At 39.3% G+C, this 17,220-nt stretch overlaps 1 protein-coding gene across 4 annotated transcripts in view; it reads left to right on the forward strand.

The window, feature by feature from the left end:
• CELSR1 (cadherin EGF LAG seven-pass G-type receptor 1) overlaps positions 1-17,220 on the forward strand; it is a 191,087-nt gene that overhangs the window by 48,502 nt on the left and 125,365 nt on the right. For all 4 annotated transcript variants that reach the window (XM_081957473.1, XM_081957470.1, XM_081957472.1 and 1 more), the window contains exon 2: positions 15,982-16,620. In XM_081957473.1, coding sequence (XP_081813599.1) covers positions 15,982-16,620 — 639 coding nt within the window. The remainder of the gene's footprint in view (positions 1-15,981; positions 16,621-17,220) is intronic.

Below are 17,220 nucleotides of genomic sequence, written 5' to 3' on the forward strand. Positions count from 1 at the left end.
TCTGAATATTTATATATGGATTCAAACATCTGGATTCTTTGACTTAAGTCTGTCTGTCCATATGACGTTTGCTATTCTTCACATTTGCCACCTATAGAACTTTACAAAAGGTCTTATGTCCTAATCTCATTTCAAATTCTTTTCTTAAACATATATGGAACTTACGAGTTTCCCTGCATGGAAACCAATGGTCACTGTTGCCAAGAATTTGTAGACCATTCCATTACTAGATAATAAATCATGCCTATTGTCTTATTCTTTAGACTATCACAGCACAAGAAAGCAGAGCGCAGTTCAAGTCTCCAGTTTGTATAATGCATATATCTAAAGAAAAGCTTTTGCAGTCAGAGGACTTGATTGATAAGTATTCAATCGTCTCCATAATATAGGTACTAATAGTGTTTATATTTGTGTGGGCTTGTGTGCATATATATATATATATATATATATATGTATGTATGTATGTATGTATGTATGTATGTATGTATGTATACATACACACACACACACACATGAATATTATCATATGAAGAGCTATATAAAAATTTCAGATAATCTCTTGTTGTCTGGCACCTTTGAAATTAGAAGAATATAGTGTTTCAGTTAGAAAATAAACAGAATATTGTCACTGTGCATTGGTTTTATTCTATTTTATTATATACCCCTGTTGGATTTTCCACTCAATTTTTAAAAGCATAATACTCATGATGAGAAAATGATTTCATTGATGTTTTGTTTTCATTAAATTCAGAGGTAGAAATTCATTGTAATTTAAATAAATAGCTTTTATGACCATTGTGCAAACTGCTAACACAATTGGTGAAATTAATTACAATTCTTGGAATTATAGCCCAAAGAGAAACACTTTTTTGATAGTGTATGTAAGGACACAGAATGTTCTTAGCCAAATACTTACTAAAATAGAGGGATTAATATGTAGAAGCAGAATTAAATTGAAGATGCTTTAATTTTGATTACTGGACTTCCTCTGATCATCATGCAGACAGGAAAATACATTGGAGTAAGGAAGTATAATTTAGTTATTGTTTCATTAGCTCAGGCTGATTTCAGCCATATAAGTGCAAATATACATGCCCAGTGAAGTCCAAATACTTATTTTGGATTTTCATAGCTGAAATTGGGAGCTGCTCTATTTTTTTACCATCTGAAATATTAATTGATTAACAAATTGGTTGATTGATTTGATTTTACTCTGCTGCAATCAATCAAAGCTCAGCAGTTACCATTGGTAATTTGTAATAAAACATTAATGGTATAACCCATCAAAGGAAATGTTTCCAAAAGTTAATATTACAAAATACAAGTCCTGACAAGAGCAAACAAAAAGGATAAGAAATAAGTAAGAGAATGCATGGTAACAAGAAATATAGAACGAACTTTCTGAAATTGCTATTATTACCATTACTTTGTGTTATCTTTTCCTTCTTGAATTAAGTTGGATTGTGTAAGTTCATTCATTGTACAATTGCTGTAGAGAAAAATTGTTTATTTGGTATTTGCTACTTTTCGGTGGTGTATTCATAATGCACCGAGCACTCTTCAAACTGGTGTAGCTCTCAAGTAGGGAATAATTAGTTCTGTCAATCACTTGTATTTGTATAAGTGACTAAACTATTTATCTTATCTTTTTCTACTTTGTCTTGTTTTTCCAGCCAATAGTGGTCATGTTCTGCCATTTACATTGACTGGGTAGAATTATTATTACAACATTGTTATTTTCTTTGATAATAGTCTGCAAGGATGAAAAATGTCTTGCACAGATTAAGATTCAACCTTGGATTTGGCACTGTTTATGAATCTATTTAAATTTGTGCATTTCAATTTTCAAAGGCTTCCAAATAAGTTAAATTGTAACTATAAACTCTTGTTTTTGAGGAAATATAACTGATGAAGTTTGAATACCAGCTTTTTAACAATATTTTTGGATCCAAGGAGTGCTTTTTAATAGGCAGTATATAATGAAGCTCTCCTAGATGTGAGCATCTTGTTCAGATGTTTTAAGGTGATAAAGCTGCATTTTTGTATAGTGTTTGTCCATTTGTTCTTCTTCGAAAATGAGCATTGAAATGGAATTTTGACATTTCCACTTGAAATATACCCATATGTGGATTGGTTTCGAGAGTTCTTGGAAACTATTATTCCATATATTACAGTTTTTTATTTCCCTTTGGACACTTCCATCATGTTTTTTTTATAAGAAAGCAGAACAAATTTTCTTTGAAATGCAGTCATTTTTCTACCAATTTATTAAATGGAATTCCAATATCTCATTATTTACACTGTGCATTGCATATTTTCCTATTTAGGTTTATGTCTGGAATGTTGAACAGATACTGAACTTGAAATAGAGAATTATGCCCCCATGTTTAAACAGATATGTGTGTTCCATGAAGGAAGCCTTCTCCTGTGTTACCCTTCATCTTATGGCATTGATACACTTGGAACCATGTTTAACTTCCACTATTCCTCCACATTTTTTAAAAAAATAACTCAGCAGACCTTCAAGTAGGCATTTTGAGTTGAACTTGACGGGGGAGGGGATCTGATTACTGGTCATAAGTCAAGGACTACCAGTAGTGCCTCAAATTCCCTGAGAGGAAAGTTAGGATATAAATGACATACAAAAAATACAGTCACAATACACCAAAGAGCCTTATATACGTTAGAAAAACTGAAGAAATTTAGCTGGTTCATACACAGTTGTTTACATTACATGTATGAATGACCTATAGCTAGAGCTTTTATTACTCATCATGCACTTCTTCTGATAGATGTGATTCCCCTATTACACGGGTGTCAAACTCAATCGTGTCAGGTGACATACAGTGACGTATCACGATGTTTTTTGCCTTTGCGGAGCCGCTGTGGGCGTGGCCTGTCCGTGACGCATCCGGCCTGCGGGCCGCCAGTTTGACAGGCCTGTTCTATTATATACTCTATATAAATAGCTGATCTACAATTTCAGAGTCTAACTTTGTGGTAAATAATAAATAATACTATTCTGACTCCTAGTAAAAAAAAAATGCATATCCCAAAGAAAATGATGTGCGCTCGGAGTGTCCCTGCAGAAAGTCCTATTTGAATGATAATTCCATGCGTCCATGTTCTTCACCCCACATGATCATTAACTAGTCCCAGCCAGAAGACCTCAGGCATCTCCGAAGTAATTGCAGATCAAAGGTCAGCCGATGGAACACAGGACAGGCTTCAGACAATGAGAAGGGTTTTTAAAGTCTGCACCTTGTTTAACACTCCAGTGAGAAAACTCTTTTGACCGAGTGAGCCGGCTGCTTTCTGACAGGTCAGCAGGAGGCAAAGGCTGTAAACCCAGAATGACAGTGGCTAAAAGAGTTAATGGGAAAGGAGCTGTTGTTATGCTGGCAGCTGCAGTTAGAACAGCAATAGAGAGCTCTGGAATGCTGCTCCTTACAAGCCACTTCCATATAACCATAAGAAAGAAACAGGGAGGTCAGGAGAATGAAAGCAGCCGAGATATGTTCCTGTCGATAGGATGGGCCTACCCTTATCAGCACATACTTTGGGAGTAGCTAAGGTGGCAAAGAATGCAGCATTGCATTGATCAAGAAAGTATTGTGATACCACCGCCTGTTGTTGCTAGAATAATAGCCATGCCATGAATGCTGTGAATGTTGTTATTGTTTGAGTGAGTTAGTTTGCACTAGGACAAAGTGAGCAAGGAAAGTGATGTGTAGAGAAACCTTTTGCGTTAGCTAGATGTATCTAATCCAATAATACATTTTAGAAAAACCACTAGGTTATTGGTTATTTCTGAATAGTAATCTGATTATCTAGACTCTAGAGGGAGGGTGATTTTTGTGAAGGGGTGCCTTAATAAAGATAATACTCATCAACCAAGGGTGAAATCCAGCAGGTTCTGACAGCTTCTGGACATTTTGAGCAGTTCAGAGAACTGGCAAATACGATTCTGGCTGGTGGGGAGGGAATGGGGATTTTGCAGTATCCTTCCCCTGCTATGCCCACCAAGCCACACCCATAGAACCAGTAGTAAAAAAAGTTTGAATTTCACCACGATCATCAACTGTGTTCTTGTAACAAGTGTTACTACTTTTAATGTGATAATGTTTACTCTCCTGTTTAGGGGAAAATATTCTTGTTTTGGAGATCACAATTTTTAACGTTTATACAAGGATGTGCTTCCAGTGGCTTGATGGACTGCCTAACACATTTGTACCAGAATGCTTTGGCCAATCTCGGAGTTCATCAGAAGTGTATTTTCAAGAAGATTGGCAGTAGGAGACTTTCTTTATAAAGTTTATTTTGTCACCACACCATTACCAATTTTATTGCGTAGTGTAGAACTATAGGATAACTGTAAAGTAAAATGTGATCTAACAATCTTCTAAATCAGCTTTCTGTGGGAACTAGTTTTTCTAGCATGTACGTATATTTCCAGTAATAAACAGAATATTTAGGCAGACATGCATAAATTCACAGAAGAATAAGGACTGAAATTTTTTTAGAGGGCATGAGCATTGCACAATATGCCCCAATTATTTTCTCAAATATAAAGAGGTCTTAGATTAATTATTGATTGTGTGCCATCGATGGGGTCAACTTTTAATGGCTACACATAGACTTTCTGCAGGATGATCTATTCTTTGATTGGTCTTCAGGTCCTCCAAAGTGTTCTGACCTAGGCTTCTGCAAATCATGAAGCAGACCCCTTGGCCTGACAAAAAACCCTTTTTATTAAGTTACTGTGAATTCCTCTCATTCACATCCAGCAAAGTCTTTCAAGGGTGAATTTACAATCACAGACCTTATCTGGCTTCGAGAGCTGCCAGGCCAATATCTTCAAAACTTGCCAAGGAGCCTCTGAGAGTCACGAACCAATTAAGCGAACTAATTGTCTCCAGCAAACTCCACTCCCCTTTCACTCCTCTTTTATTCCCTATGGGAGGGGGCATTTAACATCCACAGGTGGCCTTATTCTCAAGTCAGCCCTTGCTCCTTAGCTGTTCCCTTTGTCTGGCAACTCTGTGCATGTGCACACTAGGAACAGGCTCCAGCTGTTCATCTGCTTCACTGATGTCTGAATCTGAAGGCAGCTGATAACTGGCATACGGCTCTGGCCCCCTCTCTGCCTCCAACACAGAGCGCTCATTAGAGCCTTCCCCAGACTCCAGGTCTGGCCCATGTTTCTCCCCAACCTCCTTACTGTCTGAATCTGCTGCCAGCTCTGCTGGAGGGTCACAATACAAAGGTACACTTATTGACATTATAAACAAGTCCATCCATCTTGCTACTGTTTGTCAGGACTTCAGTGTCTTCACTGTTAATTGTAAGTTGGTTGCTGTGTCTGGTGTGACTTCATTTACTTTAATCTTAGTTCCATTTTGTTTACTGGGATTCGGACTTTCATTAGTAGAGCTTCCAGATCCTTTGCACTTTTAAGTTGTCAAACAGGTACCATCAGCATAGTACATTATCAATGTTTCTTCCTCTGGTTTTACAGTCATGCACATCTTCATCCAGTCCAGCCTCCTTATAGTGAATAAAGAGGGTGGCCTTGAAAGTCAGCAGGGAGGATCAAGGAAACAATCAAATAAATAAAATTTGAACCTGAGGGCAAGAAAGTGGCTTGCAAAATTACATCAATACCACACACATACTTTCCCAGTTCATGAAGATGAAAGAGGGAAGAAAGGAAGCATATTCAGACTTGAAAGATTAAGATACCACAGTATAGCAGTTGCAATAAAAATAGCTTTAGGTCTGCATGGTGTCTATGTTAGTCTGATATGTTTTAGGTAAAGGTAAAGGTTCCCCTCACAATATGTGCTAGTCATTCCCGACTCTAGAGGGCGATGCTCATCTCCATTTCTAAGCCAAAGAGTCAGCGCTGTCCGAAGACGTCTCCATGGTCATGTGACCGGCATGACTAAATGCCGAAGGTGCACAGAGCGCTGTTACCTTCCCACCAAGGTGGTCCCCATTTTTCTACTTGCATTTTTTACGTGCTTTTGAACTGCTAGGTTGGCAGAAGCTGGGACATAATGGAATGGGTGCTCATTCCATTATGCAATGCTAGGGATTCGAACCGCTGAACTGCCAATCTTCTGATCGACAAGCTTAGTGTCTTACCACTGAGCCACTGCGTCCCTCCTGATATGTTTTATAGGACTGATATTCCCCTCAGTGTATACTAAGCATATACAGATGTGTGTGTGTGTGTGTGTGTGTGTGTGTTTGTGTGTGTGTATATATATATGTCTGTATAGCTACTTACCATTGGTGAATGAAAATAATGTAAAATCTTTGCAGTGGCATACTGTTCCATTTAATTGTTTTTTTTTTAATAACAATGGACAGTCCTTCTCTTCACAATCAGGCAGTTAAATCAAGTTTCACAAATTTTTGCAAAATGAGGTTTGCAAAAATGAGGTGAGAAGGGAAGAAATGGAAGCAAAGGAGCAGAGCTGTAAGCTGTATTAATTAGATTTACATACCAATTTGCTTAAGCATGGTTTGTCGAGCAAGCTACAATTTACTTGGTTCTCACACATAATGCTAACCAGAATGGTTAAATGCACAAAGAATAAAGTATATGTTTAATACTGGAAGAAAGTGAAAATATTTAAATATCAAAACCAGAATTTAAAATGTATTTCCTTTTCAAGCAACATCATTTTTTCAGATAACAGCAGGAATGGAATGGCAGAGATATTGTTCTTTTAAATCCAATTCCGAATTTGTAGACCTGCAGATTTTTACTTCTATATTTACCCTGTTTTCCCCAAAATAAGACCCCCCTGGATAATAAGCCCAATTGGACTTTTGAGTGCATGCGCTAAAATAATCCCTCCCCCGAAAATATTTCAACACAGCAGCAGCCATGAGGTGACCACATTCGCTGCCTCCTACACCTCAAAAATAATAAGACCTCCCCGAAAATAAGGCCAAGCGTTTATTTCGGGGGTCAAAAGAAAATAAGACCTTGTTTTATTTGGGGGGAAACACGGTATCTACTCTTCTATATAGATTACATTGTCCAATGTAATTCCATTGGTGAAAAGGTGTGTTTATTTTAGTAAAAAAAGAGGGGAGAATGCAGCAGAGATGTAAAAACAGTGATGATTTTAATGTAGCTTGTATTTCCTGTCTACGGCAAAGAAATTGACTTCTGCCCCCCCCCCTTTTTTTTTTTACACAGTTTAGGAAATAGAGTTCTTGTTCCAAATATTTTTTCCCCTCAAATGAGGTCATATTCCTTAATTTAGAAACACTATTCATGATTCCACAGAGTGGTATCTTTAACAGCTCCAAATGGTTCAAAACTTGTCTCTATTGTAATAAAGGCTTTGTAGATCTCTGCTATAGTCCCTAAGGAGAAAGATAATTTGCTTTTTAAAAACATTATTGAATAGACAGCGCCTGTTACGAATGGTGACGAAATAGCTTCCTTGTGATTTATATAAATGGAACCAAGTATAGAAATGAGATAAACATATTCACAGGGATATATATATGTCAGCATTCATAGATAAGATTAAGCTAGGATTTGAATATGCCCCAATAGCGGGCGGTGGGGGGGGGTGCAGATGCAATTTCTACTCAGTGTTGATTGACTTTTGCCTACTGCCTGGACTTGTCCCTGCAGTTTTCTTGGCATGTTTTCCAGAAAAGACTTGCCTTCTTCCTAAAGTTGAGAGAGAACTGGCTCAAAGTCACCAGGGGTGGGCTTCAAAAACCTCAGCAACGGGTTCTCTGCTCAGCTGCTGGGTAAACATGGCAATGGTGGACGTGGCCTAGTTAGCCTCCTGCACCTCGGTTGTGGGGGTGGGGCGTTTTCGCCTTTCCCAGGCTCCGGAGGCTTTCCTCGAGCCTGTGGGAGGGTGAAAACTGTCCACCCCAGGGTCAGGACCTCCAGAAGCCAGAAACAGTCCTGTTTCTGGACTTCTGGAACTTTTCCCCCCTCCCTGAGCCTCCACACGGGCCCTGCACTTACCTCACTTCCAAAACGGGCCATGTGGAAATTCCGGGGTGGAAGGGCAGGGCCAGCCAGGGGTCGGATTTGGAGGTTTTCCAAACCAGCCATAACATTAGCTGTGGGTTCTCCCGAACCCGGGCAAACCCATAGCAACCCACCCCTGAAAGTCATCCAGCTGCCTTTATGCCTCAGGCAGGACTAGAACTCATGTCTCCCTGTTTCTAGCTTGGTGCCATAACCACTGCACTCATTATGAGGTGTACTGCGTATTTTTTAAATTTCTGTTCTATTTACTTTGCATTCAGATATACGTTTTCCAGTGGTGGGTTACAGGCGGTACATCCCGGTACGGGCGTACCGGAGCCTGCTCAGAGCACCGGATACCGTTTCGGTACAGTGCTCCAGAGGGCCGCCCGCCTGAGCTTCTTACCGTGTGTTAAAGCTTTCGGCGCTTCAACGCACGTGCATGCGCATACAGTGCCTGTGCAACGCTTCGCCAAGCAGCTGGAGCATCACGGAGGCTTGCAGAAGCTTCGTTTGCAGCTACAACGCATGTGTGCGCCGTGTACGTCCATGTGGGCAACGCCAACCATTCCAACCATACCGGTTGGAACGGGATCCGGAACCCACCACTGACATTTTCTATCCCTGAAAACTCAAAAATAGCTAAATTGAGCAAGATCAAACTGTCAGGGGGTTTCTGTATTTCACATGAATCCGAATTGTACGTCTTTCTTAAATGAAGCATCAATATTTCCTTTACTTAATGTAACAGTAAAATATAGCACTTGAAAGACAGCAATTTCTGTAATTTTTCTGCCCTCTCTTCTTAAGAAATTCTGCTCTGAAATTTTGCTTACCCAAATGCTACCCTGTATTTCTCCCTCCATTAAAACAAACCCACATCACAGAATCAGCTTTTTATTTGGCCTTTTGTGGAAACCCTTTATTTTGGTTGAATGTCCTGTATTTCAAACTTCTAATTAATCTAAATATGGTGAGCGCTATTATTTCAGCATTGCAAACTGAGAATATTTGGAGGAATGAATACATGCTTTCATTCATCAGCTCTTCAGGAAAAAGGGTTTTATTTGTCTAAGTTTGATACTGATTATTTTTTTAGCCATCTAGATAGTGCTAATTGTAAAGAGAATAAGGAATCTATCTAGCAGCTATGGAGCACTTTGAAGAATTCAAACTATGCATCTGGTTGGTATTCACATTTCGGAATGTTCAGTGCTAAAACATGGGAAAGACACTATTGATTATTTGACAAGCTATTTGATAAGGACCTTTCAAAATAGGCCTCTCTCTAATGATTAATCAATATTTAATATTCCATGTTCCTATCTTAGTCCGAAATATTTCTTTTCGGAAGATACTCAGCTTTCAATTTTAAAAACAAGTAGTTGCAAAATATAACACAATTTCTAATTGCATTTAAGGAGACTTAACAGAAAAACAGAATAATGGAGTTGGAAGGGACCTTAGAATTCCTCTAGTCCAATGTCAGAACAAGCAGGAGATACTATAAGATTCTGGACAAATAACTAACCCATCTCTTCAGTGATGGAGCATCTACAACTTCTGAAGACAAGTTGTTCCACTGATTAATTGTTCTCACTATCAGGAAATTTTGTCTAGTTCTAGGTTGGTTTTTTCTTTAAATAGTTTCCATCCATTGCTTCTTGTCCTGTCTTCTGGTGCTTTGGTGGATGGCCCCCCTCTTCTTTGTGGCAGCCCCTCAAATATCGGAGTCTGTTGAGACTCTTCTGGATCTTGAGCCTATCCTCTGGGATGTTGGCTATTCCTGACAGCTTGGTGTCATCTGCAAAATTGACAAGTTCCCTTTTAGTCTCTCATCTAAATATGGTCTACCTTGTCAAATGCCCTACTAAAATCCAAGCATACTATGTCCACAATGTTAAGTAATTAAGCTCCCCGTTAGAAGAGCGAGTATGCAGAGAAGCATAATGAGAGTGATATGGAATAACATGCACAAACCAGCATACAGAGACACTGAATAGTATAAAAATATAGTAGTTTACTATGTAGAAATATAGAAGTATTCAGAGTCCGGTTAACAGTCCAAGTCATACACGGTTCAGTAATTCAGTTATCAAAATAGTCAGTCTAACACACAAAGTATAGCTAAACAGTAGCAAACCACAATACCTCAATATACACCAACCAGCTTCTAACAAAACAGAGATCTAACAGCCATTCTGGCTCCCTCTTATGGCTCTTATGGCTCTCCCTCTTATGGCTGCTTGAGGTAACAAACCAATTACATCTCTTAAGCATTTAAAGTAACAGTAAAGTAATCATAGCTTATATATATTGCCAAGCCAAGCCTAGGGTTACATCCCTAACACACAACATTTTGCTGCTCCACTAATTAAGTCACTTTGTCAAAGAATGAAAAAAATATTGGATCTGTTTTTGACAAGCCTGTGTTGGCTTCTGGTTATAACTTTGCTTGCTTCTAGGTGTTTACAGATCTGTTGCTTGATTATCTTTTCTAGGATCATCCCAGGTATTGATGTCAGACTGACTGGTTTGTAGTTTCCTCGATCCATTTTTTTTCTTTGTTTGAAGATGGGAACCACATCAGCTCTTTTTCAGTCTTCTGGTAGTTGTCTGTGTTCCAGGATCTTTGAAAAATATGACACAATGGTTCTAAGATCACGTCTGTCAGCTCCTTCTCAGTCTGGGATGTAATCCATCTAATCCCGGTGATTTGAACTTGTCAGGGTTCGTTTTCTTGCCTATATTAATTTGTTTTCCTATTCTGTCTTTTACGGTTATGTTTTTGGTACCAAGTTGTGCTATTATTTCCTTTTGGGTGAAAACAGATAAAAAGAATGAATTAAACAGCTCTGCTTTCTCCCTGCTACCTATCGCTTCCTTGCCATTAGCAGACCAATTGTTTTGTTGACTTTTTTCTTGTTTTTTTACAAGAATTTTTTTTTTGTTTATTATTTTTGACTTTTGTTGCAGGTCTTAGCCTTAACTTTCCTGATTTCATTTTTGCATATTTGGGATATATGCAATATTCTGCTTTACTTATATGTCCCTCTTTCCATTTTTTATACTTATCCCTTTTGTCTTTCAGTTTATCAGAGTTCTGTATGCAACCATGCTGGTTTCATTTATTTCTTCTGCTTAGTTTGGGTGTCCTGTAGTATATCCCTATGTCAATGCCATTCTTTCTTCCTCTTGTCCCTGTGCATTCAAGGAGGCTTTCATCCTTGGTTTTATGCATTTTTGTAAAGGTGTAGTGATTTTTTAAGCCTGTAATTCACCCCCACTTTCTCTGTTATTATGTCTGCTTCACTTTATGTCCTTCCAGCAGTACCTTCCAGTGGTGAGTTTCATCCCACCATTTAGCAATTATATGCATTCTATGACTCAGATCTGTACATAATTTGCATGTATTGTTTCTAAGGTGTTATGTATTTTCCCATAGCAGTAGATCAATTATTTTACAAATTTCCCAAATTTGTATTATTCTCTTCTGCTTTTGCATGCTGGAAATGTAATCAGAAAAGCAATAGCTATAACTAAAAGCAAGATTGCTTATTTATTTAATGTATTAGATTAACTTGTATTTCACTTTCCACTATGAAATGTAAAGCAATTAAGAATACCAAGAGAGGACTCAAAAATGAAATCACTAAACAATTTAAAAATAAAGTATGTCCATTGAAACATTGGTTGTTAAAATAAATAAGTATGAAATTTTCAGAAACTTCTTGGATTAGTAATGCAGAGATAAAACAATGGAAAATTTAAGTAATCCTTATTTTTAAACATGGACTTCTGATTTATTTACTATTTTCACTTTCTTATTTGTATATTGGTGTCCATTTATATGTTTGACAAGAAATGACGACATTCCTTACGTCTCAATTTTTAAGGGGAAACCCAAAGGTGCTTTTTCAAGAGGCAACTGGACTTCCTTGTTTTTCTTTGAAGATGTTTTGTTTCTTATCTAAGAAGCTTCTTCAGCTCAGAATCAGAAAGTCCAGTTGCCTTTTGAAAAAACACCTTTGGGACAACTATGACCTGGATGACTGAGAATCTTCATCGACATTTTGAGGGGAAAGTTTCCATTTCTAGAATTTAATTCTTTCAACTTCCCTGCCATAAGAGTTGCTCTAGCTGGCATGATGAAAAATAGTAAAGATTCGTTAGTTCCGTAGTTTCTCATATGACAAGGATGATGCCTTCAAGAATCAATAGGAAAGAAACTCCTGGGGAAAAAAAAAACTTGTAAGAGAAAAAAGGTGAAGTCACATTTTGTGCAAACCTGGTTAGTGTCGATTTGGAGGGATTTATGAAGCAATCAGTGCCTCTTGCTCCTGTTTAGAATCCCCATTAATTAGTAATAATTACGCTATTGCTTAGCACTTCTCTGCAACATCTGGAGTCTTTCTTGTAGTTCTACTTTCTTGAAATTAAGCCTTCTGCTCATTGATGTTGAAAGGGATACCATCATAACTTGCATTATAATCTTCTTATCCTGTGCTGTATGGGGCTGCTCTTATCTAAAGCTCTAGATCAGTGGTTCTCAACCTGTGGGTCGGGACCCCTTTGGGGTCAAACGACCCTTTCACAGGGGTCTCCTAAGATCATTGGAAAACATATATTTTTGAAAAAATACGGAAAACATAAAATAATTTTATGGTTGTGGGTCACCACAACATGAGAAACTGTATTAAAGGGTCATGGCATTAGGAAGGTTGAGACCCACTGCTCTAGATGATGTTACCAGAATAGAAATGTTGCCTGATCTACTTATTAACTCCGTTGGGTTTTTTTTTTTAAAAAAACAAATCTTTCAGAGAACAGGGAAAAATAGAACTGAATTCAGAACAAAACTTCACAATTTTAGAAATAGAACATTCAAAACATCAAGTTTTAAGTTCAAAAATTTTTACACCCCCTTCCCCCCCTTGGAATGGAGAGCTTCCTCGTTTTCCATATGCCTCTTTCAAAAAGAAGAGACTCTTGCCACTAAAAGAGAGGACATGGATTAGTGCACTCTAATTTATATTGTTTAGAAATAATGTCTAAAAGGTACATATCTGTTATGGCCTGTCAGTGGGCAGCAGATCCGGACAGTGAGGTCAGTCCTGGAGTCTGGGGAAGACCCTGACAAATGCTCTACATCGGAGGCAGAGATGGGGCCAGGGCTGTCCGAGAATTTAAAGAAAATTAAGCGACACCAGACACAGCAACCAACTTACAATTAATAGTGAAGACACTGAAGTCCTGACAAAGAGTAGCAAGGTGGATGGACTTGTTTATAATGGCAATAACCGTACCTTTGTGTTGAGGCCCGCCAGCAGCCAGCGGAGCTGGCAGCAGATTCGAACCATGAGGAGGTTGGGGAGGAACATGGGTCAATTCTGGAGTCTGGGGAAGACTCTAATGAGGGCTGTGTGTTGGAGGCAGAGATGAGGCTGTCTGACAGTTATCAGCTGCCTTCGGAGTCAGACATCGGTGGGGCAGAAGAACAGCTGGAGCCTGTTCCCAGTGTGCACATGCGCAGAGCTGCCAGGAGAAGGAAACAGCTAAGGAGCAAGGGTTGACTTGGGAGTAAAGCCACAGGTGGATGGTGGATGGTGAATGGCTCCTCCCATAGGGAATAAAGAGGAGCAAAAGTAGAGGGGAGTTTGCAGGAGACAATTGGTTCAATTCATTAGAGTGAAGTTCTGTTCCTGACTTCTTGCCAAGTATTATCTGCTACAGAGTGGCGTTTGGAAGATATCAGCCTGGCAGCTCTCCAAACCTGATAAAGGTTTGTAGTTGTGAAATCTCTTGAAAGACTGTTGGCTGGGACTTTGCTGGAGAGGAATTCACTTTAAGTTCAATAAAAGGGGTTTTATCGGGACAAGGAGTCAGTTTTGTGCTTTTGGGAATCCTGGATCAGGACAATATCAGGATAGGCAAACCAGTGTAGCATCTACATCGTTCAATTAATTTGTAATCCACCTGAGATCACCTGAAATAGTTTTTATCCTCCCATCAGCTCCAGCTTCCAAATACCAGTACCATTTTTTCATAAATATCTCTTCCAGAGTTGTATCATTGCGTCCATACTTTAAAAATAAGTAGGATTGAATGGTTATCTTTAAGTGTTTAGAAATTCAGAAACTTGGAAAACTTTGTAAACATCTAGCAGAAAGTCTCTCCAAGAGGCCTGTTATATGAAGGCACTTAGAAAGAATTGTCTCATATGCATATAACGTACATGGGGATATATATTAATTCTAAAATTAATAACAATTCAATTGCTGGAATTTGCACTCCCATTCCATTCGCCTCAGTCAATCTTACTGAAGAGAACTTCTTGTTGCTTCCTCTTGGATCCCATTTTACCGAGTTCCCCAATGTTCCTTCATCCACTTTGAGAAATCCTGAGGCCCAAATTGCTGATTCAGTGTTGCTGCCCCTTTCCTATTACATACAAACTCAACTTCTGGATGTTCTTGGAGGAAGAATTGACACGGAAGCAAGGAACAGGTGGTAAAATAGTGGGCTGGTAGTATAGGTAGACAGGGACGCGGTGGCTCATTGGCTAAGACGCTGAGCTTGTCGATCAGAAAGGTTGGCAGTTTGGCAGTTCGAATCCCTAGCGCCACGTAACGAAGTGAGCTCCCATTACTTGTCCCAGCTTCTGCCAACCTAGCAGTTCTAAAGCATGTAAAAATTCAAATACAATAGGGACCACTTTGGTGGGAAGGTAGCAGTGTTCCTTCGGCGTTTAGTCATGTCGGCCACATGACCATGGAGATGTCTTCAGACTGTGTGTGTGTGTGTGTGTGTGTGTGTGTGAGAGAGAGAGAGAGAGAGAGAGAGATGATTTCATAGATCACTTTAGAAAATTCTTTGGGTTTTTATAAATGACTATGTTTTTGTTTAAAAAATGTTTTGGGAATAAACAGATTAATGGGAAAGAACATTTCATGCATTCATGATAGCAAAAAAAAGAAGAGGATGCTTCAAGGTTAGAGGGATCTTCTTTTTTGTCAGTTATACAATGGTTTGAAGAATGTTCTGTCTTTCTCTATTTCAACGACTTTACTTATAAATCCGGACTATCTGCAGCAGCTTATTTGATTTCTCATTTTTACATAGTATTGAACAAACTGACACATTCAATGAAATGTATGTGTGTGAAAGTTATGAGATTGGTGTTTATAGTTTTTTCCTCTTTTGCATTTGAAATATTTGCCTATGAAATAAATAATGTAGATAAATTTTTTATCAAGGACAAGAAGCAATGGGTGGAAACTAATCAAGGAGAAAGAAACAATCTAGGAGAAATTCCCTGACAGTTAGAACAATTAATCAGTGGAACAACTTGCCTCCAGAAGTTGTGAATGCTCCAACACTGGAAGCTTTTAAGAAGAGATTGGATAACCATTTGTCTGAAACGGTATAGGGCAGGAGTCAGCAACCCACGGCTCTGTAGCCACATGTGGCTCTTTCATCCCTCTGCTGCAGCTCCCTGTCACCAATCGGCTCCACAACTGGTAGGGCCATCGGTTAGGACAGGTAGAGGAAAAAGGATGCCATGCCAGGAGGAGACTCTATGGTGGGGGAACCGGACTTCCGGTCGGCTCCAGAATTGAACAGGAGGCTTCCAGTTAGGACCTTTGTGGGTCTTTTGAGTGTTTAAGTTTGCTGACCCCTGGTGTAGAGTTTCCTGCCTAAGCAGGGGTTAGACTAGAAGACCTCCAAGGTCCCTTCCAACTTTGTTATTCTATTCTATTCTATTCTGCAGCATATGGATGAAATTTGTGTGCTCATTTCACTATAGAGCAGCCTAAATGACTTTTTTTAAAGCACTCTGTTTACATTACCTGACTGCACATTGCCTGATTTAACAATCATGTGTTATAAGAGGATGTTTAGGGGAAAATGCATGAAGTTGGTTTTGGGGATCGTCTTTAATTCTTCTCTCTTTTACCCCGTAGATGGTATTCACAGCGTTACAGCTTATTGCACCTTAAGGGTTACCATCATCACTGATGACATGCTTACAAACAGCATCACGGTGCGGCTGGAAAACATGTCCCAAGAGAAGTTCCTCTCCCCTCTGCTGGCTCTCTTCGTGGAAGGCGTGGCTACTGTACTGTCAACAACCAAGGAGGGCATTTTTGTCTTCAACATTCAAAATGACACAGATGTTAGCTCCAATATCCTGAATGTGACGTTTTCTGCCCTGCTTCCCGGTGGCATTCGAAACAAATTCTTCCCTTCTGAAGACCTTCAGGAGCAGATATACCTCAACCGGACGCTGCTCACGCTGATATCTACTCAACGAGTATTGCCTTTCGATGATAACATTTGCCTCCGGGAACCCTGCGAAAACTACATGAAATGTGTCTCCGTCCTGAAGTTTGACAGCTCGGCACCCTTTATTAGTTCCAATACTGTACTTTTCCGACCCATACACCCTATCAATGGTCTGAGGTGTCGCTGCCCCCCTGGGTTTACTGGTGACTATTGTGAGACGGAGATTGACCTCTGCTATTCTAACCCATGTGGAAACAATGGCCTTTGTCGAAGTCGAGAGGGAGGCTATACCTGTGAATGTTACGAAGACTACACTGGTAAGTTATTCCTTGGTGCTGTCAGGTTCCAGGAAATAAAAACAGGAGACCAATGTTGGATCTAATCCTTGTTTATGTAACCGGTACTCACTGACCACCCACTGTGATTACAATGGGGAAAAAAATTGTTGGAGCTAAAGCTCCGTGCTCCCCACCACCTTATGAACCTTTCCCCTAGCCCCACCCAGGCTCCTTGTGTTAAACCCCTCCCCCACCACCCAATTAGTTATTCCATCCAATTACTAAACCGTAGGCCATCAAAAAACATACCTGTCAGAGTATGAATATTCATAGACTGAAAGAGACATGGTAACAGGTCAGCCAATGGGGACTGTTTGGAAACTGAAACAGTATTTGCAGGAGACAGCATGGAGCCTGGGTGTGGCTTAGTTCTGCACTAAAGCTCTGAGTCTGTGCTAAGCAAAAAACTAGTCTGCTGCTGGAACTGAAACTGGAAACTGTTCTCTCCTCTGCCTTGTACTCTCTACCACGTTGGAAGAACCAACCATTGGTATTGTATATTACTTATGTGTTATTATGTATATAAAGAGAGGTTAATGAATCCTGCTGCCTCAGTTACCTGTGTGTCCTTTCTGGATT

Source organism: Natrix helvetica (genome assembly GCF_964273705.1).
Source record: "Natrix helvetica genome assembly, chromosome: 6".
Taxonomy (NCBI): domain Eukaryota; kingdom Metazoa; phylum Chordata; class Lepidosauria; order Squamata; family Natricidae; genus Natrix; species Natrix helvetica.